The 25,838-nt window shown below is 46.6% G+C and overlaps 1 protein-coding gene across 3 annotated transcripts; it reads right to left on the reverse strand.

The window, feature by feature from the left end:
• Positions 1-1,827: 1,827 nt before the first annotated feature.
• Positions 1,828-25,265, reverse strand: RNF122 (ring finger protein 122). Of its 3 annotated transcripts, XM_074981747.1 has the most exons (7): positions 24,965-25,265; positions 14,661-14,973; positions 13,448-13,604; positions 6,372-6,417; positions 5,154-5,195; positions 4,313-4,395; positions 1,828-3,191 (listed from the first exon to the last, which is right to left on the reverse strand). In XM_074981747.1, exons 3-7 carry the CDS (start codon positions 13,555-13,557, stop codon positions 3,077-3,079), a joined length of 396 nt encoding a protein of 131 aa, XP_074837848.1. In that variant the 5' UTR covers positions 13,558-13,604; positions 14,661-14,973; positions 24,965-25,265; the 3' UTR covers positions 1,828-3,076. The 3 variants fall into 3 exon arrangements, with proteins under 3 accessions (XP_074837848.1, XP_074837846.1, XP_074837847.1); XM_074981745.1 differs by lacking the exon at positions 14,661-14,973; XM_074981746.1 differs by lacking the exons at positions 5,154-5,195; positions 14,661-14,973.
• Positions 25,266-25,838: the final 573 nt, after the last annotated feature.

Genomic DNA, 25,838 nt, shown 5'->3' on the forward strand with positions numbered 1-25,838 from the left:
AATTGTAAAATTCTAGTGTGCCTAAATTCCATTATCAAAAATGAGGTAAACACTTAACAAGTTGGGGTTTGGGCACTTTGAAAATGTTACCCAGACTCTGGATTGGTAAATTATATTCCTGGCTCTGGGAGGGTGTGTACACAGCAAAGTTACTTTGGAATAATGGCTGCTAGTCCAAAATTACTTTGTGAGTGTCTACACAGCAAAACCACTATTTTGAAATAATTTTGAAAGGCTACGTCTACACGAGCCCCAAACTTCGAAATGGCCACGCAAATGGCCATTTCGAAGTTTACTAATGAAGCGCTGAAATGCATATTCAGCGCTTCATTAGCATGCGGGCGGCCGTGGCACTTCGAAATTGACGCGCCTTGCCGCCGCGCGTCTCGTCCCCACGGGGCTCCTTTTCGAAAGGACCCTGCCTACTTCGAAGTCCCCTTATTCCCATGAGCTGATGGGAATAAGGGGACTTCAAAGTAGGCGGTGTCCTTTCGAAAAGGAGCCCCGTGGGGACGAGACGCGTGGCGGCAAGGCGCGTCAATTTCGAAGTGCCACGGCCGCCCGCATGCTAATGAAGCGCTGAATATGCATTTCAGCGCTTCATTAGTAAACTTCGAAATGGCCATTTGCGTGGCCATTTCGAAGTTTGGGGCTCGTGTAGACACGGCCAAATAGTGAATGGCCTATTTCTAATTCTGTAAACCTCCTTGTATGAGGAATAGTGCCTATTTCGGAATGGGGCTATTTCAAAGTAAGCTTTAGTGTTTCCAGGGGCTCTAGTCCAAAATAGGCTTTATTGTGTGTGGATGTGCAATTTCGAAATAGCTGGGTGCTATTTTGGTACATGTTTTGGCTACCTCTACCCAATCCTGTTCCTTTTGGAAGAGGCATGGTAATGAGCTAGTTGGGAAGAGGCTAATAAGGCGCTGCAATGAATATGCAGCACCTCATTAGCATGTTCCCAACTCGCTCATTATCATGCCCCTTCCAAAAGGAAGGGGCGAGTGTAGGTGTTGTCTTTGTGTGTAGATGCACTATTTCAAAACAAGCCACTCTGGAAAATCTCTTCCAGAATAGCTTATTTTGCAGTAACGCTTCTGTGTAAACATAGCCTCAGTGACTTGCTTTGCCACTGTGGGCAAGTCACTTTTCTCCCTATGCACCATGACGATAATGCTAAATTTCCTCAGTAGAGATGCTTTGACAGAGATAGGTAATGTAAGGGAGCTTTCTGTACAATTTAATTACTGCATAGGTGTTCGGGACAGTACCAAGCAACTGAGAAATCCTAGGGAAGTGGCATATTTTTCTGAGCTGATCAGACTTCTGCATACGTGTTGTGTCTGATTCTGTGTGACTTTTCATATTGCAACAGACAGGAGGGAATACATGAAGCAAATGTTCTTAATAGCCAGCTATTTCTCCACAATAAATTTGGAGCGCTCTGTGCATGAAGCACTAAATGATCTATGCCCCAACTTCCCTGTTCTGTTATCACAAAGGTTGCCAGAGAACAACGATTAAATATAAAGTTGCTCCTGGAAGAGATGGAATAGAGGCACAGATGTTATGTCCCTGCAACTTACCCATCAGCCACTGATTTTACTGGCATGAGAGAAGAGGACAGGACTCAGAGCTAGAGAAACATGCTAAACTTTCATTACATGACTCAGGCTTAACTTTAGTTATAAGGTGAATGTTTTTGGCTGACCCCAATCCACATGCATTAGGCAGTGATGCAGGGGAGCTGAGGAAGGTCTAGCATATGTCTTAAGACAAGGCACTTCTTTGTGCTTGTGAGAACTTAACTGCCAGACATGTCTTGTCAGAAAACATTCACAACTTAGACTGAGGTGTCTTCTGTTTATTAATGTTTTACATAAAACTGTACATTCTCCATCCTTGGGGGGTGTAGGAAGCCTGAAACAGTCAGGAAAGTAATAGATACAAAAATACTATTTACAATGCAACGGTGATGGGGAGGAGGTGAGGGAATCCAGTCTGGATTTTTCACCCATTACCTTGTCTCCATCCCCAGACTTTCTGCTTTATGCAACCAGAATACACTTCCAATGTACAAATCTTCATGTGGTTTTACTGTTTTGCGCAGTTTCTGAGCTGCAAGGAAATTCTTCCGGGTGACTAAAACCAAAACCAAAGAAAATAGCCTCAAGTTTAAATTAAAAATATTAATAAAATAAAGCCTTGCTTTGTATTTTAAATTGTCTCCAAACCATCTCCACCAGCTGCCAAAAGGTCTTGCTAGACAGATGTAAGTAAGGAATACTAATAGCCAGCAGGGGACATTCCCTTGCTTTCCAGCTGTGATTCCATAAATACCCCTCCCAATCACGCAACCATCCAGCTCTGCTAACAGGATCTAAGCTGAGGTGACACACCCTCTGAAACTTCTGCTTTTGTCCAGGCCCTGTGTAAACACTATTTTGTTACGACAAAGAGATCCCATCAGTGAGCCATAGATAGGAATCTTTACTGTGGCTTCAGCAGTCAGGACAATTCCTGGCTGGCTGTAGTAGAGCTCAAGCTTTGGCCTCTACAAGGAACCAATGGAAGAATTAAGGCTATAAAGGTAGGTTCTAGTTTTGAAAGAGTGTCAGAGTAAACCTGTTAAGAAGAGCAGCAGTAGATGGGTTTCAGCCCCAGTTCCCCACCCAGTTGCGGCGGAAGGTCCTGCCTTGCTTCCCCCTCTGAACTGGGTGGTCTCTGTGAGGAATATCCAGTTTCAGAAGCCTGGTGCCAAGGAATCAGATGTCCTTGCAAGATCAGGAAGGGGCACAGTTAAGTCTCCCAGGCCCATCATGTGTCAGCAGTTTGTGACGCCCGGGTCCCAATGACCTCAGAGTCGTGCCAACCCTTCCTCCTCTTCCCTCCTGTGTTCATGGCAATGGATCTGTCCCAGAAGTTGCCAGGAGGCCATACGCCCATAGTAGGAAGTATCCTGGGCTGCTGGTTTAGCAATCAACAGGGCAGGTGGGTGGAGGGATTAAGTATAGTGATCACTAAGAAATGGTCCAGCTGGATGGCTGTTTGGCTTCATGGGGGAGAAGAGGGACCCTCACACCAGCTCATCCAGGAGGGTGCCAATGCCTTGGTGGGATTCCGTGGGGCCTGCAATAGGCTTGTTGCACATGGGACAGACGCAGCGAACCTCCAGCCATTTCACTAGACACCTGCAGCCAAGAAACAATGACAGAAGGGGTCAGTTTAGGACAGGTGTGTCCTTCCTGAGCATCCTAAGCCCACTCCCCTCCTCACTCCTGCCCTCCCAAGTGGGACATCACGGGCCCACACAACCCAACAGGCTCCTGCAACTGGCGCACACCCACCCAGATGGGAAGAGTCATTTCTCCGTTCCCTGCCCAGTGGCCTAAACCCCTCCCATTCTCTCCCTTGCTTACCGACGTGCTGCTCTAGATTACCATGGTGCTCTGCCCCCTCATCAAGGGATCCCAAAGCCAATCAACAAGAGAAGGCTTCAGAGACAGCTGAGAGCTTTACCACTCTCCCTTCCGGGCTCAGAATGGGGACAGTCCCCAGGAGCTCTCCCACCTCACCCTTCTCTCTGAACATAGGAGAGGAGCAAGCCAGGGGTGCAGCAGTGACGCTGTGTTCCAAAGGGGGTCTATACCCTCACAGAATCAGGATTGCCCGCTCCTGCTTCTGCACTGAGTGGAAAGGAGGGGGCTGGAGAAATCCAGAGTCTCAGCTGCAAGTGCTGATGTAGGAACTCAGTCCTATGGCCTGAACGGGACCTCTCACGTCTTCAAAGTCAGTGTTCTGCTTTCACAGGCAACCCCATCATATAATTCCACTCAACGTCACCAGCCTTGTAAAATGAGCCTCCCACATGGCTCCCCTTGGGAGGCGGGTCCAGAACTTGGCTTCTCTGGGGGCTAGCACCCATCTTCTTACATCCAGACAAAATGTACTGCTGACTGGTTTACAGCCAGCAGAAAGGTGACTCCCTATAGCAAAGACAGGCTGGCAGGAAGCCTGTCCTGGCTCCCCAGCTGGCTTCACGTACAGCAAGACAGCAAAAGGGTGTAGCCAGATGAATGGTGCACATCAAGCAGCTTGCTTAGAACTGCTCTGGACATCTCTGCCATCCTGGGGCAGGGGCAGGGGCAGGTAGGGAGGGCGAGACCTTGGGCCTTTTTCCACCCAGGAGCTGTGTGAGGCACAGGCCGGGCCTCTCTACAGTCCCTGGCACAAGAGACATAACTGAACACTGGGCCTGGTGCCAAGCTGGGGGCATGGAGCTGGCTCTGGGCTGTCCTTGGCAGCTACTCACTTTCTGTGGAAGGCATGTTGGCATGGCAACACTCCCAGCTCATCTTTCACTTTAAAGTCTTCAAGGCAGACGGCACAGGTTTGCTGTGGGGAGACAAAGAGTGGGAGGAATGAGCCTGCGGAACAAAGCATCATACTCACAGGCACCAGCAGTCCCAGACAGAACCAGGTTCATGCCCCTCATCGTCTAGTGCAGGGGCCCAATGGCACCACCTGCCTTTTGCTCCCTCGGCAACTCATTTCACACAAGGCCAATAAATAGCCCTTGGCAGGGAGGACTTTATGAGCTGCATCTGCACAGGAAGGGCCCCCTAGCATCTCTGCCCTCAAAAAAGCATCATCACTGCGAAACAGGCCTTGCGCAGGGCCACCCAGTGAGTCAGTGGCAGTCCCAAAGGGACTGGGTTCTCTGGGCTTGTGAATGTTTGTTTGACCTCGAAACCCTATCTTGTCACAAGATACGAGTTTTGTTACAGGGCATCTGTTCCCACAATGACCCAGGTGCTGCTGGACCTACCACTTATCCTTCAAAGAGAAAAAGCGGAAGGAAATGGGGACTCAGAAGCAATGTTCCCTCTAATCTTTTCCACCCACGTGCAAATTTCTTCTATCTATGGGTGGATTAATTTTGTTACACGCACTGAGGCATGCGTGAATGTGCACCAGCAATAGAAACAAAACCCTAGAGGTGGGTGCTCTGTTAATCTGGGTGGCACTCAAATCTCTCCTGAGTGGCTGCACAAGCACACAGCTTGCAGGGAAAGCTGCTCAGAGGGGGTAGCAATCCCACAAGCCCTGTTCTCAAAGTTCACGGTAAAAATCAGAGTGGAGGTTGTCCTTACCCCATGCAAATTTAGCTTCCTGGCATCCCCTTTCAAAACCACCTGCAGGAGAAGAGGGAAAACAGGCAGGCAGGTGAAGCTCAGAAACAGTTATCAAAATGATGGGGCTGGTTATTTTTAACTAAGCAAATGTTGTGTTTGTGAAAGCTGTCAGCCTGTCAGTGCTGGAGACAGAAGGCCTCTGTTTATCCAGACAGCAGACAGTACACAGGCTGAAGCTGTACTAACTGAAAATGGGTACACAATTCAGCCCATCTGAGCTTCTTCAGGATACCCCCATGACTGGGGCAGTGAGGCAGCCTACAGGTCAGGATGGAAGTGCATCAACAGAGAGGGGTTGGGGGAAGCCCTGGCCTGGAACAGCAGGGCAGGACGTGGGGGCACTGACTGAGCTGGAAGAGACCCCAGAGTGAGACTACTGGGGAGAAGTAAGTCAGGACTGAGAGGCATTGGTAGAAGTGTTTGTAGGATATCAGACCTGGCAGACTGCAGGTCAGCACCCAGCAGCACTGGCAGATATCTGTGGAGTGGCCTGCCCTGCACATGACCACAGCAGTGACAGACCCTCCCTCACCTCCCAAAACATAAAATCCTTTTGCTCCCTTTGGGACATTTGACCGTGGATAAATATCCTCTGCAGTGGCTGGTCTTTCCCCTGCAGAGGGCAGCAGCTGACTGCCCAGGCCTATTCCATTGTATATGGTTGTATTTGCTCTTGACTTGGCTTTTCCCCAGAACTAGCTTTGCTCTGGCTCTTTATTCAGGTCAGTGGCATTCTCCAAGTTGACAGATCTGCACTAAATCACCCTGGGCATTACCCTCCAGACCCAACACGCCACCATGCCTCCTCAGCACTGTTCTCTCGGGGTGTCAGATCCTATGCGCCACTTGTGACTTTACTCTGGAGGACTGGAAGTTAAACTCACCAGCCTTGTACTGGTCTCCTACGCAGCAGTAAACTTGTTCTTCTTGTGAGCAACAGAGCTGCTCTGAGACCTTGCCTCTAGAATCAGGGTCCAGCTATCAGAGTCCAGCTCTGGGCCAGCAGCAACCTCATGTTATTTCCCTTGATGGCTTTTTCATCCAAATAAACAGGCATCAGTCCAGCACATTAGGTCAAAGTGCCTGGATGGCTCATTATCCCTCCCCACCATCTACATGCTTGCAGCTATCAAAGGCCTGTTGTGAAACCCTACAGAGATATTAGCCACACTTTACCTCCTTGTATCCAAATCTTTCGCTCTGTGCCTGATGCCGAAGTTTGCTGGAGAAGGAAAAACAATATTTTCTGTCATAAAATAAACATTGTTAAATAAACCCAGTTAAAGCTGAGAAGGGACTTGAATGCAAAGCTCAAGCTCATAAAGCTAAGAACTATAGTGGAATGCCTTCCCACACAGACATCCCTCTCCAGATTCATGCAAACTACAATTACCGAGATCCAAATATTCAGATATTCAGGAACTTGACTCCTGTTGCTTTGGCAGTTAGATGCTTAAAGACCTTTGAGTTTCCAGGCCCAAGGTCACACTTAAACCACCTCTACCTCTGGCCTTCATTTGATTTAAGGGATCCCATGGAATATGGGAGTTTTCATTTGGAGAGGACCAGGAAAGGACGTCAAACTTCAGCAGGGTGAGAAGGTCGGAGGCAAGTCTGCTTTCTCTGCTGAACTATATTGTGGATGCACATCTGACCTAACTGCACAAGAAGCATGAGGGGGGCTTGGCTTGGGGCTCTGTAATTGGATATGACTAGAATCAATCATGACCATCAGCAGCCGAAAGTCATCACCTCCCAAAGGCTGTTTTGGAGCCTTGAAGAAGTGATCTTTGCCCATCTTATAGTCTTAGAGGTGCCTCTATCAAAAAGAAACACTGCCTGTTTCTCACTGAATGCCCTTCTTGCTTCTGGTTTTAGGAAAGAAGCCAAGGACTGAATAAGCCAAGGAGAATGAGCTCCCTTCTTCCAGCTCCTCCTGGAAGGGTGACCAAGGAAATAAAGGACAATTATATGAAAACTATAGGACAAAGCTTATTATTAAGGGATTAAGGGACACCAACCCACAGAAATTTATTCATAGCACAAAATACATTGAAATCACTGTGAATGAGCCTTTTCATATGGGAATCTAAGGCAAGTCAGTCCAGAACTTTTCACCGATACTGCAGACAATATTTAAAAAAAATAGCTGTCTTTCTTTAACTCCATTAAAAAATCTGATAAGATTTTCAACAGTCATATTTAACAAGGAAGTAGCATTTCTGAAATGTTTCAGAGTTTCATCCTGGCATTAACCTCTCTGAGGGAAGGTTAAGCATCAGGTAAGAAGAGTCAGGCATAAGGGTGTTCTAGTTTGTTCTAGTGTTGAGAACGCACAGTGGGAGTCCAGTTCTGCCCCAGTAAGGTTATTTAAGAAACTGATCTTCTAAAGCTTCCTCTGATTTGCAGAGTTGCCTGTTTGAGATGCCTGGTTTCAGATGTGCTGAACAGCTGCATCTTCCCTTGACTTCAGCTAAAGCTCTTAGAACTCAGTGTCAGGCCCCCCAACACTAGGCAGCTGAAGTCACTGGTCTCTTGGGAGAATTTAGGCCTCTTGTCCAAGGTCACAGACTGGAAGCCATTTCTGAGGAGGGATAAAAACTCATGTAAACCCCGCTCCTAGCTTTGTGCTTGGATCATTTCACCGGGACTGTCCATAGGCCAAATAAACAAAGACAACCTCCCTCTCCTTCACACTTCTGCCCGTGAAAGCAGCTGGCATAAACGGCTGCAGGGGAGGGTATTTGTTCAGGACACTAGAATGCTATTGGTTGTCCGAAAGCAGCAAGTTCATTGCTGAACAGAGCGCCGTGTCTCCTGAAATACCAGCAGGAATCGGTGGACGGGGTCTGATAAGATCATGCAGCTCGCGGCCCCAATTGTTTCACTTAGGAAGTAGTGAGCGTTCCAGGAAGCGCTGTATTTCCAGAACTCAGCATGGCCCCAACCTCTGTCTGAGCAGAGCGGGAGGAGAGGGGAGGCAGCCATTACACATGCGGATGACAAAAAAGATTCCCGACCCCATGCAGGCAACGGACAATTCTGGTCATCCTCCTTGCACCCTAGGCTCAGAACATATTGCTCCCATCCCACAGCTAGGAAGCTTCTTCTGGAAGAGCCCATTATCTATGCTGAGCATTGCAGGAGCCTGGGAAGTCTGTAACCCCGGCAACTAAACTGTGTCTGCAGTCTGTGTGCCTCTTCTCCTAGCACTGCCAGCATCTTGCAAGCTGTTTGCCTGCTGCGCCCAGCTACAGTCAGGGAGGGACCTGGCTTATAGATGCCCCGATTGAGGGAGAGAGAATGGATGGGTAAGAACAGACCTGGCAACAGGGAACTGGGCAAAGGGAGCAGTTGCCCCTGGCCTGGCATTTCATTGCAGCAGTCTCTGAAACACTGTGGAGTGCTGTGCTGCAACTCCGTGGGCATGGTGGGGGGGGTGCCAGGGCTGACTTTCCTATGCCACGCCCCTTCTGCTCATGGCCCTGCCCCTTCTGTGATGGGGAGCCGGGCCCCTCTCCCACCTTGCCCCAGCAGCTGTCAACACCTCTGGGTACGTATATGTGATAGGGACAGATAAGATATATGGCCCAGCCCCTTAAGGGTTTCTCCCAACTGATACAGAAACTTGTTTTATTTCCCCATGTGTGGCTCTTGCTTTGATCTGAGCCCCTAGGGATGTGACAGGAAGCAGCAACCCAGGCTCCCCTGGATCCTGTTTGTCACCTGGTTTTACTACAGCTGGGCTGCACTATGTCAGCACTGGCCATGCTGAACCTCCTGGTTGCTGTCCGGGCATGGCCCAGTTGCCCACCTCTGCTGTTTTCTCAAGACAAGAAGCCACTGAAGCTGCTTTCCTCAAGCTGTTCGGGGAGCCACAGTCACAGAATCACCCCGCAACTGCTCTAGGTGGAAAGGGAAACCTGAACTATGTGGCTTGTCCAGACATCCACATGCTGAATAATCATGGTTGAAAATAACTCCCCACTGCCCTACATTTGCAACAGCCACCCCGCCTCCCATGCTCGACAGCAGGGCTTGAACCCAGTGCCAACCAGCGCAGGCTTCTTGAGCTAAAGAAGTAATTCATCAAACAGCAGTTGTAGGCTATTATCTTCTTCCATGGGGTGGAAGAATGGGGCTCGGCGCATACTTTGTCAGTGTGTTACACAGGGGCGTGAAAAAGCAAAATGCTGACTGTACTTACTAAGCCATCTCCTCTGTGTGTGACTGGCAAGCCAAGAGCCTGGGCTGGCAAGAGGCTTTATGCTTTTTTCTGTGGTGCCTCTTGTTGTATTCATCTCTCTCTCTCTTTCTGAGTCCCAGTTCCCTCTGAGCCTCCCAGTGAAGGTTCAACAGACCAGCCCTGGAAAGGGGCTCTCATACACACAGAACATCCTTTATGCTGGCAGCAGGACTGGAGTAACAGCTGCAGGAATGGCTTACCATGGACCAGAACAACTTCCTGTGCAGTCTGCCTCCCCAGTGCCCCCACGCAATTAGGCCAGAGAGACAACCAGACTCATTATTCAAGCTGTAAAAAGACCAGGTCCCTCAGTGTCTCCTCCCGACTCAACAGCTTTTTTTTTTTTAAATTAATAATATTAGCTAAATCATTGGCGCAAGGGAGCAGCTGGGCCTGGGGACAGGTTGTTTCCAGAGCAGGGCAGCAAACAGCCACTTGGCGTGAGCTAACACCAGGCAGGGTATGGTGTCCATAACAGTCTCACTTGCGTGCAGTTCTGTGAGGCAGCACTGGCAGTATCTAGAAGCTATTGAGCATGGCAAAAAGGTCAACATAGTGCTATGTAGGTAGATCACAGAGACCTGGGAAGGGAGTGACTCCTGCCTGCTGGGGAGCTTTTGTTTTCCTGCAGATTTGATTTTCAGCTGCAGAGGACAGGCAGGTGCAATTCAAAGTCTGAGGGGAATGAGCAGAGCAGGGCAAGCTGAGTGGGGGAAGCCCAGGATGGCAGGAGCAGGCTGGAAGGGCTGAAGATTAGGCGGAAGGTGCCAAGGTAATCTGGTCTGCTGCAGGGCAGAAGTAAAGTATGTTAGCAGAGGCAGGCGGGGCCCAGCCGTGGGGTGACAAGTTCAATTTTTCCCAATCTGCTCAAACTTCTTTAGAAATCCCAGCTGCTGCTAAACTCAAGAGTTTAAAAATAGCTTTCTCCAGCAAGGGAGGGGAATGAAAAGACACATACTCCCCTTTCCCCTATAAACAATGCATTTGTCTAGCTCGGTCACCTGAGTAAGAACCCCACCGCCCTCGCCACTTCCTGCCCAGCTTAGTCCCAGTCCTGTACTTAGATGTAGCCCTGCAGAGACAAGGATCCTGGCTTGGCTCTGAGCCCTGCAGGGAGTCGATTGTTTGCTCCTTGGGGAAACGGGGCCAAGTGTTCTTGGCAAATGGTTCCCAGCAGGTTACAGAAATAAACAGCAGAGGCAGCAGCAAGCAGTTTGCTCAGAGAAGGGCTGGACAATATGGTACTGGAAATGCCCAGGCTCTTCTACGTTCCAGCATCTGCTGTTTCTACCTTGGGTGAAAAGACAACAGCGGGTAAAGTGGGTGAGGTACTTGTCGCATTTTTGCTAACACAGAGGCGGCTTAGATCTCAAAGCAGGATGCCAAAAATGGAGGCATGTTTCCAGCATTCCCTCTCATTTTTTCCATCTTTGGGCAGAATAAATTTTGTTGTGTGCACCACCAATAGACCCACAGGTTGCCCACTGTGGGCACCTGCAGTGCTCTGCTAATCAGCTGGGGATTAATTTGAAGCAGGAGAAGCTGCTCATTTCTAGCTCTGTGTGATATATACAAAGCGTACTGTACAGAGCCAATTAACAGCTGCTGTTCCGAAAGGTGACACATGGAGAGCCCAGGTGTCAGATGACAGCAGAAGCCTCCAAATGCAGAAGGAAAATTGCTGCTCGGAAGCATATTTGGATACTAGATTTTCGAGGGTAAAAAAAAAAATCCAACCAGATTATTTTCCTGCTGTCCTCTGCCAGTCCTCTTCCCAAACTCCATCCCTTCCCAGTGGAGACCTTTCCCAGCAAAGCCTGCGCTGGGTAAACACGGGGTTAATGCTTGTGGATTTGTGACAATGACCAGCTATGAAACTCAAGACAGGGTGATGGGCTCTAGTGACACAAAAGAGATGAAAAAGAGATGAAATTATTCTAGTAGGTTTAATAAAAATAATAGCGCTCAGAATAGGAATGCAGGCTACAGGCAACTTCTGGGAGGCTATTAAAAGCATCTAAAAATAATCCCAGATCCTCTGATGATGCCATCTCCAGAATTCCCCCGGTGCATGTCAACACAAGGGTCAGGTTTACAGCAGGTGGTCTTCCCCACTCCTTGGCTCTGCAATCCCAAACACAAATCAGCTCCTCGCCTGACAAGCAGTTGGTTGATTGCTCCTTGGCAGAGGCGAGCCAGTGTGACTGCCCTTAACAAAGGGTTCCCAGCAAATTACAGGGCATACAGGAGGCGGGAGTGAGGGAGCGTGATCTTTTAAGGTGTCACCCCAAAAACCATTGTGATAGAATGAGTGCATGATTGCGGTGTGAATGAGGTCTACGGCAGCCTTCCCTTTTCATTTGCAATGGGGAAGCTTGTTCATTTGGCTTCCTTAAAGGGACTCAGATCAGGAGACACAATGGTGTATTTCCCCTTTCACAAAGCTCTGCAAAGCCCTTGAAGTTCTTCATTTGCCTCATTCAAATCATAAGTTTGAGTGCTCTTTAAATAAAAAAATGAATTGGTTCCAACAACAACAAATTCGCATGCTCAATGCACAGATCATAAGTAACCTTACGATAACCAACTACTGTGCATAGTCAGAGGGGTAGCCATGTTAGTCTGTCTCTATAGCAGCAAAATAATTTCTTTTGTATTTTGGTGCTATATATCCACTCCAGATGCTGTGATTTCCACTCCAACTCATGTGATGAAGTGGATTTTACCTGGAAGAGCTCATGACCTACTACATTTGTTAGTCTCCAAGGTGCTGCAGGGCTTCTTGTTGTTTTTAAAGCTACTCCGTATGTGTGTGCTGGAGGAAAAGTTGCTATGGAAAATGTTAAGGCATTTGTTGTAGCTAAGCAGAAAGAGAAAGAAACCTACAGATCTTTGTATTATACATATCTAGAAGATTTACCTGGTGTTGCTGAGGTCCTTAACTCAACTAATATTTGTTTTTTTGGAAAATGAAATGACAAATGTACACTTTTTATTTAAATCATTGCTCTGCAGTGGGACTGGGGGTAAGGGGTTCCATATGCAGGCTGCCTTAGGAAGGGAGGACTACCCCAGCCCTCTCCCACAGCAGCAGTTGAGGGGTGACGTGAGAAGCCTCCCTCCATGCTTCTGCAGCTCCAGTGGGCACAGCCATGGGAAGGGAGCATGTCCCCAGTCTGGGGCAGGTCCAGGTTCATCTGTTCCCTGGCTCTCCACTACAGTGAGAAATGTAGCAAACTGCACACTTTCCCCTGGCTACCTGATGACGGGGAACAAAGTCCCCATAGGAACTGGGGAGGGGAAGCTTCAGTTTCCCTCTGTTAAGTGCACCAGGGAGTGGGAGGCTTATAGCTGCGGCAGTCCCAGACAGAGTATGGGGGCAGGGTCCTGAAGCCTGCCTGATGATTCTGTTTCTTTTCTGTGTGGTTTGATGAGAACCCATCCCATTCCGGGCACATCCATTGTCCTGGCACAACCAAACCCTGATGGTAAGAGAAAGCTGTATATCGAATTTGGCGGTCCTGCCCCTTACCATTTAGGAGGAGTTCTTGAACAAACAGACCGACAAACTCTCTTTCATATATATATAGTAGATAAAAGTGACTGTACATCGGGGCTGCACAGGGGGTTTACCTGGGATTCATGCCCACTGGGTTCCCACTAGACTCATGGTCCAGTGAGAATCAGAGGTTGCTAGTATTCCTCATGGGAGCCCTTAAAATTAAGGTAAGTTTCACTGTTGCCAGCTAGCATGGATTTTTATCATGAGTCCCAGGATTTTTTCAAGACCAAGTTCCTGGAGTCATGTGCTTATGTGAGACTCCCAGCTTTCACCCAAAAGAACTACCTGCTGGTTGCTGGGATCTAGTATCCTTATACCACCCAAAAAGCAGCTGGGGTGAAACTTTCCCAGGCTGGAGCCCTGAGGTAATAGATAGTTAATAGACAAGCTTCCCTGTATTCTCCACCCCAGGTGCACGCAGAGCCCAGGGGGCCCCTAGCTCACCTGATGAAGTAGCAGCAGAAGATGAGGCTGAGCACAAAGACAAAGATGCCAGTGCCGAAAATCACCATGTAGATATTCAGTGGTAGATCCTGGAAGGTGATGGGAGGCATTGTACACGATTTATTGGTATAAATCAGCCCTAAACCACAGAAGCATCCTTCAGGGAGAGAGAGAGAGAAACAGCTTTTAGAATGAAAAAAAAAAAAAAGGAAGAAGATCAAATTTAACCTTCTTAGAGAAATGCAATTCTCCCGTCCCAAATTCTCTGCTTGAGGCACAGACAGCACAATTGTAACCCACTGCGGCACTTGTTGTGTTCCTCTCTTGTTACATATCCCCAGCTAGACAGCCTGGCTCTTTAACTCAAGATGTAGAGAGATTAATGCTTCTAGCCTTGGAGATCTCCTTTCAGTTCCTGGGCTTTTGCCTATTACACAATATTTATGGCTTTAATTTTAGTGGGAAGAAGGGGAACCTGGTGAATCTGGACTGACTGAACAGATCCCCCACTGGATTCTCCTCAGACACATCATGCAGCATAGCGCAGGGAGAGAAAGGGACTATGGGTGTGCGTACACTGCAAGAAGAGGTTTCTTCTTAATATGGGACAGCTAATAGTGAGAACACAGGAAAGACATCTGCAATTGAACCTGAGCTGCTAATCTGGGTCAAAACCTGTGTTGTCATGTCTCCACTGCTATTTTAATTTGAATTAGCTAACCTGAGTTAAGCACACTGTGCACAGGATTAGATTTATTTACAAATAATCCTTAAACATTGATTTCATTGCACACATACAAATAAATGAAAAAAAATCATCAATTATAATAAAAACATAGACGGGCAAAATAAGAAAACACCATTTGAGAAGTTTTTAAATCCAGTGACTGACTTTTGAATTAGGCACGTTATTCATGGACTAGTGAATGAATAGTTAAAAAAAAAAAAGGGAGAGGCCTTGATTTAACGCCACTTATTATGTATATGTTGACATGCAATGTTGACAATTTGTGTTTTAACCATTTATAAATCATTAACTTTTGGAATGTCAACATCTCCTGTCATTAAATAATTGCCTGACCCTTCCATCATTTCCCACAATTGTGAAAATTTAAAATGGATTTTAAAAAAAGCTTAAAATCAGCCAGTGATTATCTGTCAAAATTATATGCAGTGGCAAACCACCTTCTGCCAAACCTCAGTGTAAACATACCCTATGTAAGAATGGTCTCTGCTCACACAGCATCTCTCTGCTCCCTGTTAGTCTGAGTCCCCACTGATGACTTCACTGCCTCAAAGCACACTTTCACTCCCATTAGCCCTGTGGAGCCAACACAGCTACAGAAGAGCAAACTGGAGTCTGCAACCACTGCAGAATATCCAGTTCAGCTGCAGAAACTTTATTGCAGGAGCTGGAAGAGCCCAGGTTGATTTGTTTAGAGCTCAAAAGACGTTAGCACAGTGGGAAGAAAGGAAAACCAAACCATCCTCTTGTGGCTTGTAGAGCGAAGGGCCCTGCTCTGGAGCTGTCAGAGAGAGAAAGAGAGAAAAGAAATAGCTTTGCTGTGGCCTCTTTTATGACCACTGTCACACCTTTAATGCAATGCCTTTATCTCCTTGAGATCTTCCTGTGGGGGACTTGGGGCTTATTAGGGCTCCTTGGGGATTGCTTCAGCTGAAGGCCACCTTTGTTCTAAACCTTCCCCGGAATCTTGGTGTGACTTTGTTCTTAGCGCGTTCCCAATACTCCCAAGGACAGTGATTTCAGCCTTGTAAGTTGCTTTTTTGATTGGTCTGCATGGCCCTGATTTCAGCAGCTGGGTAAAAAATGCAGGGTGGATGGGATAAATTGCTAATAGCCAGTTTGCACTGATATTGCACATCTTAGGTCCAAGCAGAGGTTGCAGATATTATTGTTATTCGTTATTATCTATATTGCAGCAACACCCAGTGCCCTCAGTCTTAGACCAGGATTTCACTGTGCTAGGTGCTGTACAAACACAACAAAAAAGAAACAGGCCACGTCCCTCACAGATTACAAGCTAAACAATGGCTTTGCTTGTCCACACGTGGTGCAAGGTCTTGGATCAATGCAAACTTCTGGTATAGAAAAGGCCTTACATCTGCATCAACAGTGCAGACACTATAATGCAGTCTTGCGCCATGAGTGCTTTATTATTAATTATTATATTATTGCTGTCTGCCAAAAGAGGAGACAAAAGGGACACCCTCCATTTGCTATTGATGTATGCTCTTCTTAACCCCAGTGGAAACTGATTTTTATAAAAATGATCCTCTGCCTTCAGCATCCTGGACTAAAAAGCACCACAGCCAGAAACCCAAGCATTTGGAAAACAGTGGCCCTGGGCCTTTCCATCTCCATAGAACTACACAGAGCTCTCTTCTTAGTCCAATGTAAGGACAGATCAGAAAAATGCTTGAAAAACAGGGACAGTTGGCATATGTCATTCCAGCACTGTGCTAAAGCCCAAGAGCCAGAAACTGAAATTGACTAGATCCTATAGGGCCAGGGAAGATTAATTGTTGCTTCCAAGCCTGGAGCACAGGCCTATTCAATGGGCCTGCTCCAAAAACAACTGAAGTCAATGAGGTTTTCTTCAACTGAGTTCAGTGTACTTTGGATTAGGCCCGTATGTATCCAGATACACTCACCATTGCACTCTTCCTGCAGGTCAGCTTGGTGTAGAGGGTAGGATGGGTTTTATTTCTGTACCCAGATGACATTCAGAGGCTTGTTTCCTTAGGTTTTGGAAACTCAGAGGACCCACAAGGGATGCCTCAAATGTGGGATTACAAGCAACATCAATGCTACTATTCCAGAGACATCAGCACAGGATCCCTAAATGGAGCACAACAAGCTCTGGCAGGAGGGCAATGGTGCAGCTGGGGATTATAAGCCCAACTGTCTTGAGGAGTGGTGAGAGAGATGCAGTTCGAACAAAGAGAGGAATGCAAGGGGAAAATCCCAAAGCCAGTGCAGACTAACTCCCCTGGAAGCTGTTGCAAAGCAAGATTCTGCCATGAAAAAGCACCGTCTTTGTGTGTCAAAATAATGCTGACTTAATGAAAAGGGGAGCTTTCATTTCATTTTAGATCCAGCTCAAATGGGAATTTAAAAGGACAGCAATCTCTGAACTGAGGCCCCATCTGTGTTTTCAAGTGCCTCTTCCTCTCCCCTTTCCGCTCCAACACCCTGAGTCCCTGTTCTGCTGAATCTCTTTCAAACCCTCCTAAGAAACACTTAAGGCTTTAATTACAGCCAATTAAATCCCCCTTCAGTCCCCCAGCCTCTGGTAAATTTCCCCTCTGCCACTAGGAACAGAGAAAGACAAAGCAATGGTGGAGCTGTGGACATGGCGCATGAGCACAGAACTCCCAGGAGAGATGCTTTGCACTCTCCCAAAGAAGAGCCACTGTCCCAAAAGAGCAAAGCAGGGTCGTGGAGAAGCTGAGCTACAGCTGTCAGAGACAGCAGCCATAGGTGCAGGAAGGAGGAGTGACGGGGGCAGGAGGACTACTGTAGGACCCTTAGATTTTGTGTCTGGTTTCCTAGGCAACCCCAAGAACTTTGTTGCTGGCCCCAGCATCCTGGCCACTGACCCTGCTGCTGGCCTGGGGGCTCTGCTGCCTGCTCAGGGTCCCACTCTGCTGCCAGTCGCAAAGGGTCTGCTGCTGGCCTCAGCTCCAAGGAGTGATGCGAGGTGCAAACAGGACTGGAGGGGTGCAACCCAGCACCCCCATTTCAAGAATTGCTCCAGCATCACTGACAGCAGCGTGTGTCTAGTGAAAGGGAAAGGGGTGTGCGTTTGGAATTCTGAGTCCCATCTCTGTGAGGAGACTGTGCCTACAGAGAGATGGGGAGCCAGAGCTCCTGAAGTGGAATCCTGGCCCCCTGGAATGCAGGGGCAAAAAGCAGACTGACTTCAGTGAAGCAAGATGTCACCTTGGAAATCTCCTGCCTGTTCTACTTCTTCACTGTACAACCTTGGGCATGTCACCCCATTTCGCCGCTGTTTCATCCATCCCTTACACAGGGACAGCAGTGCTCCCCTACTTGCAGAGGAGGATTGTGGGGGTTATGTAAGCAACAGGTGTCAAGTGTTGGACAATCCTGGGATGAAGTGTGCTACAGTAAGGCAGTTATTCAACCACATTCAGCCCTTCTTATAAGACCTATTTATTAGTTCTGCAGCATGGCAGGCATGCACCATGCTTGTAAATGCTTGAAGACAAGGCTGCTATCCTACAGATCTTACCTTCCAAGGTTGAATTCTGCAACTCCTACTCCCATTTCTGCCGCAAGCAGGATCAGAGCTGTAACTGGGTGGATAATTATATGTCTGATACTAAAATTGGTAGTTCAACAAACAAGATAAGGGCTGTCAAAGTTCATGCTCCAGGGTATAAACTTATCCTGCAAGTGGTCAGGAATGAAATTCTATATAGCATCCTTTCTGTGACTTGCTAGCTAGGAGCCATAAGGCATCTCTTTTTGCACTGTTTTGAAGTATTAGGAATTCAATGGAGCAGAGAGCAAAGGTCTGACAAGAGACAGGGTACTTGACTGTATGGACCAGTGGTCTGCTTGTATATGGGAGGGGACAGGATACTGAGTTATAGAAACCAGTGATCTGTTTCACTACATTTGTCCTACTGGGGCAGGCCCATTTAACTCAATAAACTGACCCTTCCTATTTCTGAACAAAATACTTCCTCTATCTAGAACTCCTATGCCACTTCCTTTGGGTCTGAAAAAGCTCACAGACCCACCAAGTCCTGTATCCCATCCCTCACCATGCTGAAGCAACGCACACTTCTTGCAATCACTGGGGCAGGAAAAGAACTGGGGAAAAGTGGTTTCCTTTCACTGCTGTGACTGGAATTAATCAGAAAGGATCAACATGGGATCAAATCACCCATTTTTTTAAATGACCCAATAGCAGTATCGAGGAGCAACTGGTGAGAAAGTTGCGGGGGGAGGAGCACACTGGCCCCATGACTCCCCCTGCCCATGTGATTGCTCTCCACATCACCCAGGTGATGACCAGGACAACACCACTTCTGCCCCAGGCCCTGCCCTTGTCCCACCTCTTCCTTCTCCTGCCCCAGCTTCAGCCCCACCTTACTTCTTACCTCAAATCCCTTCTCCCAAGCAGCATGGCCCAGGGGACTAATTGGGGGGGGCTGGTACTGGCACCAGGGGTCCCCCCACTCACTGGCAGTAGTGGGAGGAAGAGGAGCAATGTACCTCTCCTGAGAGATGAGCCGCCACTGAGTGATGTGGTCAGGAGCCGGGGAAGCAGAGCCCCTCGCTGCTGCCAGTGAGTGTGAGGGGGCCCAACCCCTGCTGGGGGTGCTAGTCCCCCAGGGCACCCAGAGTTCCCTGACCCCTTGTCCTTCCCACCCATGGTATTTGGAGGCGTCACATGGCCTCTGGGCCGTAACTCACACATGCATTAGAGTAATCTGGGATAAGGCAGTGGAGAAGCTGTCACTAGAGATGGGAAGGCCCCTTCGAAGCCACCCCTCAAAATGCACTGACTAATGATGGTGACAATGGGCCATACATACACGTAGAAGAAATAGAATAAGAAATTAAGACTACACAGCCTGGTTGAAGTCTGTGCTGAGCAGTGAGATATTTTTAGCACCTTCTGCAAAGTGCCAACCACCAAACCCTGGCAACGTCCCTGCACAAAGATTCTCTGACGGAATTTGCCACCCAGGTAAATAAAGTGTTTCTCACTGGCAGACTGACGTCTAGTAGCAATTCAGAGGAAGGATGTGGTTAGGTCACTAGACTAGGAAGCAAGTGATCTGTGCTCAGGTCTCAGCTCTCCCACAGACCTACTCTGTGACCTTGGGCAAGTGACATCAGGACATGTATTCGGCTCCTGCCTGTCTCATGTCTAGATAGACTGCAAAGAACATGGGCTCTCCGTAGGCTGGGAAGTTGAGCATTAAACTCCCAGGGTATGGCTTCTCCAGCCTTGACCCACTGAAAGGCATGACTTTGCAGCTGGGCTATGTAAAAAACACACACCTGGGGCAGTTGCAAGCAGCCTAATAGTATGGTAGGGTACCAGGCATCTAAAGATGATCTGGGCTTGTGAGGAAGCTTCTTGAGTGGCTACCTGATCACTCATTTGCAATAGGGGTGGAAAATCCCCCTCATAAATAAGGGGGCCTAGAGCTGGACTCAAAACAAGTGAGTAAAGAGAAAGGAAAGCCATCCACAGGGGCTCTTGCAGAGCTTTTCCAATTGCTTGATTATGTGTGCAGAAAGATAGAGTGAGGTAGGCAAGATCAGTCTATGGAATAATAGTAGTATAGTAGAAGCTTGATTATCTGCATCCCTGGGGAACAGGGGTTGTCAGATAATCAAATTTCCTGGTTAGTTGAGCAGGGCCACTGCCACCATTTGGGGATAGCCCTGCTACTGAGGGCTGCTGAGAGGGCTGCCCTGCTGCAACCAGCCCAGGCAGTGCAACCAGGCCTGCTCTAATGTCCAGCCAAGGGATGGGGGAGTGACCCTGTGACAGCCGGCACAGCAAGTCAGCTTCCCTGAGTAGCAGTTCACAGAATGTGCTGGTTATCCAAGTGCCGGATAACATAGCTTTTACTGTACTCGGCTTCTTATTTATGTACACCCAGAGGAACTTCAGAGAGCTCTTAAGCAGTAATGGTGTCAGACTGAGTGGCCCAGCAGGCCTTCACCCATGCGAGTTTTACCTGCATCAAGGACCCAACACTAGCATTGTTCCAATGTGTCATCTAGATGGTGCACTGAAGTTGCTCCCTTTGGGCATGTGTGTAAACACACACCTTCACATACAAGCTTTGCTTCTGGGAGCAGATTTCTCTGCCTCCAGACTGGCCCCATGCTCGGGCACAAGCAGAGGAGAATCACATTCTGTCTGCTGACTAAGGTCTCTCCTACACTAGCCTCAGTATCCTAAAGTTTCCTATGGGTGACAGCAGAAATGGGAATAGAGGTTGAACCTCCCTCATCCAGCACCCTTGGGACCCGACCAGTGCCGAACAAGAGAATTTGTTGGGCAACAGGAGGTCAGTATTGTCTAACAGCATTTCCAACACTTGCACTGCTTACAGGGCTCTTAGAAGACATTTAGGGGTAAATTACTGCCAAATAACAGCACAGAATACTGAAAGCGTGGACTGGTGGCTGTAAACAAACTTTATGGAACCGCTGGAAACTTGCGCACACCCATAAGTGGTCGTCCAGTTAACTAAAATCATGCCAGATCATGAATGTTGCAGACGAGAGAGTGACGGACTAGAGAGGTTCAACCTGCACTAGAGAGGAAAAGGGACAACTAGTAGCTGGCATTCAATGCCATCTAGACTTGGTCCAAGGAAGATTAGTGACACAGCGGCCGGAACACAGGCCCAGAGTCTAAACTGGAGATTCTCACTGGAATTAAGCCCTGGGTGTTTAACCTGCAGTAGCAACTGCTGGACATTTTCGGAGAAAGAGGAGACAAGAGAAAGAATAAAACCTGAATGACAACTTCCCACTCCTGTTTTGAAGGAAGAAGCGGAGTTGGGGTACAGCTAATTTTAGCTGCACCCCCCCTTAACAAAGTGTTATTCTTCAAAAATAGGCATCCAGAACCCAGGGGATCCAGTTAGAAACACCATAAAGTGCTCTAGATTGGAAGTGGTATCCCTTTCCAACAGCAAACTGTAAAGTCCAAACTAGACCTGGACTGAAAAGTATGTTATTGGCACACGTTCTAAAAGGGTAGCCTAGACAAGGCAGGGTAAGCACACTAAGCTAGTCACATAATTACTTAGGCCGGGTCTATGCTAGGAGGTAAAATCAATCTTAGATACGTAAATCCAGCTACCAGAATTGCATAGCTGGAGTCAACATATCCAAAATCAATTTTTGCCACTGTCCCCCCAGTAGGAGTTTGATTGGAGAAATTCTCCTGTCGACTTCCCTTACTCACTGTGACTGCCAGGAGTACTGGGGTCAATGGTGACAACTTGACAGTTTGATTTAATGCATCCCCACTAGGCATCCTAAATTGAATCCCAGAACATCAACCATCAGTGAGTTGATCTTCCCCTAAGTGTAGACGTACCATTAGGTGCCCCCTAATTCCCTTTCAGTTCTGAGCTAGATAAAGACCGTGTCCACATGGACAACTTCATCAGTGTACGTCAATCCAATTTAAAAGCAACTTAGATGAACTGGTGCAACCCCAGATGCAGATTCTTGTTTGAGTTTACGAGTGATTTACTTAGATTTATTTTAAACCAATTTGGAACAGGTTTAAGATTACATTAACTAAATCCCTCTTAATCCAAAATAAGAGTCCACAAAGGATTTACATCAGTTTAAGCAAAATAGTACATGTTTGTACATAGACAAAACCTGCACTTGCACTAAATCTATCCATCCTCTGATAAGGGAGGCCCCTCAGAATGAGAAAAAGCTGATGTTTGTATAGGACCAAAACAAAAACAATGAGTAGGCACCAACAGTCTATTTCCCAGAGCTGTGCAGCCAGATCCTGCCCATAAACCAGGATGCCACAAGAGAAGCCGTGTTAACTGTCAACATTTAAAAGCAACACAAGGTATTTAAAAAAAAAAGTTAAAAAATTATTTGCTGAGGTAGAAGAGACCCAACTTGTTAGTACAGGAGGGAAATACTCTGAAGAAAAAAAAAGAAGTTCTAAGAGAGAAATGATGGAGAGAAAGAAAACTGCACTTGACCCTGTCTCTTCAAAGTAACTTGTCAAGGACAAGATTTGCATTTGCTAGCACGTGTTTAGGCATGAGATCATATAGAGTCTAAGTGCCAGATTCACTCCCAATGAGAATGACTTAAGCCCTAAACATGTACACCGTCTGCAGATGAAAATAGGACAACAGAATCCTGGCAGGACTGTGGGGGCTGACCTTTGCAATTACAGCCATATGGCAGGATTTCATTGACTTCACTGGTGCAAAAATCTGCATACACTGCCCCATCTGGGTCAGTGCAGATGCAAGGGTCCATTTACCCTGCTCAGAATCAGGGCTTTGGGCACGTGCAGGCCTTTTGAGCTAGTCTCACACCACCATTTACTCTATAAAGAGATGAATGAGAAGCTCTGTAGGTCATTAAATAACTATCACACCCACCTCCCCAGTAAAAAAAAAAGTATGTTTCACATCAGCAAATGGCATACAACATCCCTTGCAGTTCTTGCTGTGATGCCAGAAGGCTTGCAAACACATGCATTCCCTCAAACCAGTCATTTCTGGACCGAGCTGTTCACAATGGAGGCCATACCTTCCCTGGTTTGTTTGGCTCTCGTTGACTCTGGTAGCTCTATGATAGAGCACAAATCTATAATTTAGCATTCTATAAATAGTTCATCAATATGAAGAATATTTCATATACTTATAAATAAATAATGGAAGGTAGAACTCAAAAATTACCTGTAGCATGCAGTGCCTGCTACCAAATACTGAGTACACTTTATTTATGCTCAAAGATCAATTGGTCCATCAGGGCTTAGGCTTACACTAATGCCCCCACATGCTGTCAACACTTTTGCTTAACTTTAAGCATGTGAGTAGACCTTACATTCACAAATGACAGTGCCTAAGGTTAGTCTCCTAAATCCATGCTTAGGTTCCTGCTTAAGGGTCTAGTTTTCAGCACTTCCAATCATTCATACTTTCTGAAATTTATGGAGCTCTGGGTGCTCAGATCCTGTGTGACCCAATCTGTTATTTAGGATCCTGGACATGGATTTAGGTGGCAACTTTACACACCCAGGTTTGAACATTTTCTTTGATATCTTTATATGTATCTTATTTTAAAGAGAATGCATGCACTCAGTACAAGTTAGCACTTAACATATGGCAAGACCATTGGCTTCCTGTCCCCAGAACTGCATGAGAACAGGCTATATATGAAGCTGTGTTATGGGAGAGGGACCCACTGGTTGCATTTTATTTCACTTCACAGCTTGCAGTTCTTTCAGAAGTTGCAATAAATCTACCTTTGTTACTCATCTATGGCTCAGTGACAGAATTCCCTGCACAATTTTCAACTACTTAATCATAATAAAAGGTATTATCTTTTTACAAAGATCATGAATACACTTGATTTGGTCTTCATGTCCCCTTTGCATGGTTAGCACAACAGAATGGGTATACAAGGCCCTGCCTTAGGTCCTTTTTTAAATAGGTTTATTCCCATTCTGTGGGCACTTGAAAGGGATTTTCATTATAAGCAGCCTCAGAAATGAATACATGGCAAATTAATTTAGTAATTGGCTTCTATTCACCAGAGCTAAGCAGGATCCACTGTATTTGAAATCAACTGAGTCTCATCCCCCTCTCCTTCCTTTTCCCTTCCATTGTCTTTAAGCACATGGCCAATCGACTGTGTGTTAGTTAAATTTCATAAAACTATATGCAATCCATGATAGTGGAGGGTAAGGAGGGGAGAAAGCAATGCAAACCAACCTTAGAACAAAAGCCTCTTGAAATAATTGATCCAAGCTCAGCATGAGTAAGTCCAAGAAAGGATTCTTCTTATAATTAACCATGTTACACACAAAGAGCATTTACCATCTGCTAGCTATTAAAACCACAACATCTCTTGCAACAAAAAGAAAAAGGGGCGGAAGAGAGGGAAGCACACCAGGAGGATGGCAAAAAAGGAATAAAAAGTTTCTAAACTAAACTGAAATGATTTCTATAAAATTATTTGGGATTGTATTAAAGATACATTGATATTTAAAGACAACTGAGCTTTTATTTATTTATTTACTTATTTTGGGTAAAGGAATATAAAGAGCAACAAAATAAACAAATCTAATTTTGCGGCTGGGCAGGAGGAATTGTACCCCAAAGGTTTACTGATCTTTATTAGCCACAACAGAAGCTAAAGGCTTCATGCTCAGCCTTGTTTTTAATGGAAGCAGTGTGAATAAATTGGCTCATCCTAGTAATTGCTTAAAACAGCAAAATTAACCATATTCAAACACTTATTCACAAGGCCAATTTCAAATAGAAGAAAGAAAAAAATCATAACGACAACAGTAAGTGATTAACAATGTGAAGGCAAATATATATTTAATGTTTATTATTAACTTAATAAAACTGGGAGGGGGGCAGAAAATCTTTTGCATAGTGGTTCGCCTTGCTCTGACTTCCTCAAGGATCAGCAGCAAGGGCAGCTTTTTAAACACACCCAACACAAAGAGGAAAGTGGAAACAAAGCCTGAGCTTGCATCTCACGTTTCAGCAGCTCTGTCCCACACCAGTTCTCTGAGGAAATGACAGATTCTTTTTCTCTCTCTAAAATATCTTGGGATTTTGTTTACAGAGCCTGCCTTTATAAACAGGAACAGCGTCCCACCCCAGCATGCAATACAATGAACTTGGACGCAGCTCTCGTCCATGTGTGCACGGGAACCCCGTCCTCGCTCTGCAGGCACACGCACAGCACCAGCTACTCACCGTTACACCACTGAAATGGGTGCATCAATGAGTCCCAAAGTCCTGCAAGGCAGAGAGAAATCGCGAAGAGGCTCCTTTCTCTTTCCCAGATACTTGAGGGGAAGAGGAGTGTAGCTTCACTCCAAAGGGGTCTCTTCTTACTACCAACAGTCCAGAAACCGGCTTGAGGGGTTTGTAAGGGCCAAAGCGAAAAAAAATCCCAGAGCAAATAATGATAGAATTGCAGAGCAGGAAAGTTGATGGTTTGGGTGAGAGGGGCCTCTTAGTTTGCTAGAGCCACAATTGCAATGTACAAGCAGCGACTGCTCAGGGATTGTCTCCTATTCTGATACATTTCTATGAGGATCAGAAGCGACCTCCCCCTCTTTGCTTGCTAGCCAAACACATAGCCAATCACAGCCCGAGCTGCCGGCTTTATTAACATACTTTTTCTTTAAAGCTTGCGTGTGATAGGCTGACTTTGAAGTCTCTCTGGAGCCCAAGGCTTTCAGGCAACGTTCGCTCTTCTGCAAATGTAGTTAACTTAGCTAATAGAGGATAACTTTACACTTAGTTTTGAAAGCCTGTTAGTGAACTCAAATACAACTGGGTTTAGTTACAGAGAGGTAGCCGTGTTTCTCTGTATCTTCACAAAACCAAACAGCAGTCATGTTGCACTTTAAAGACTATCAAAATAATTTTTTAGGTGATGAGCTTTTGCGCAGCAGACCCACTTCTTCAGATCTGGGGTTGTCTCTCATAGGTGTGAGCAGAGGTCTGTAACCTGCATCTCTGGAGCTGCATGCCGCTCTTTAACTTCTTTGTGGCTCCTGATGCTATAATTGCAAAGGTTAAAGATAAATAAATAAATAAAAATAAACACCTCCTGATTATT

This window comes from Carettochelys insculpta, chromosome 31 (assembly GCF_033958435.1).
Source record: "Carettochelys insculpta isolate YL-2023 chromosome 31, ASM3395843v1, whole genome shotgun sequence".
Lineage (NCBI taxonomy): Eukaryota > Metazoa > Chordata > Testudines > Carettochelyidae > Carettochelys > Carettochelys insculpta.

Bases quoted from the DNA above. Each gene is read 5' to 3' on its own strand.
- RNF122 (XM_074981745.1), bottom strand. From the start codon at position 24,989: ATGCACCCATTTCAGTGGTGTAACG. The intron at 13,605-24,964 runs GTGAGTAGCTGG...CTCTCCCTGAAG, and splicing joins CCCATTTCAGTGGTGTAACG to GATGCTTCTGTGGTTTAGGG. The intron at 6,418-13,447 runs GTGAGCTAGGGG...TTCCTTCTCCAG, and splicing joins TTCTGCTGCTACTTCATCAG to CAAACTTCGGCATCAGGCAC.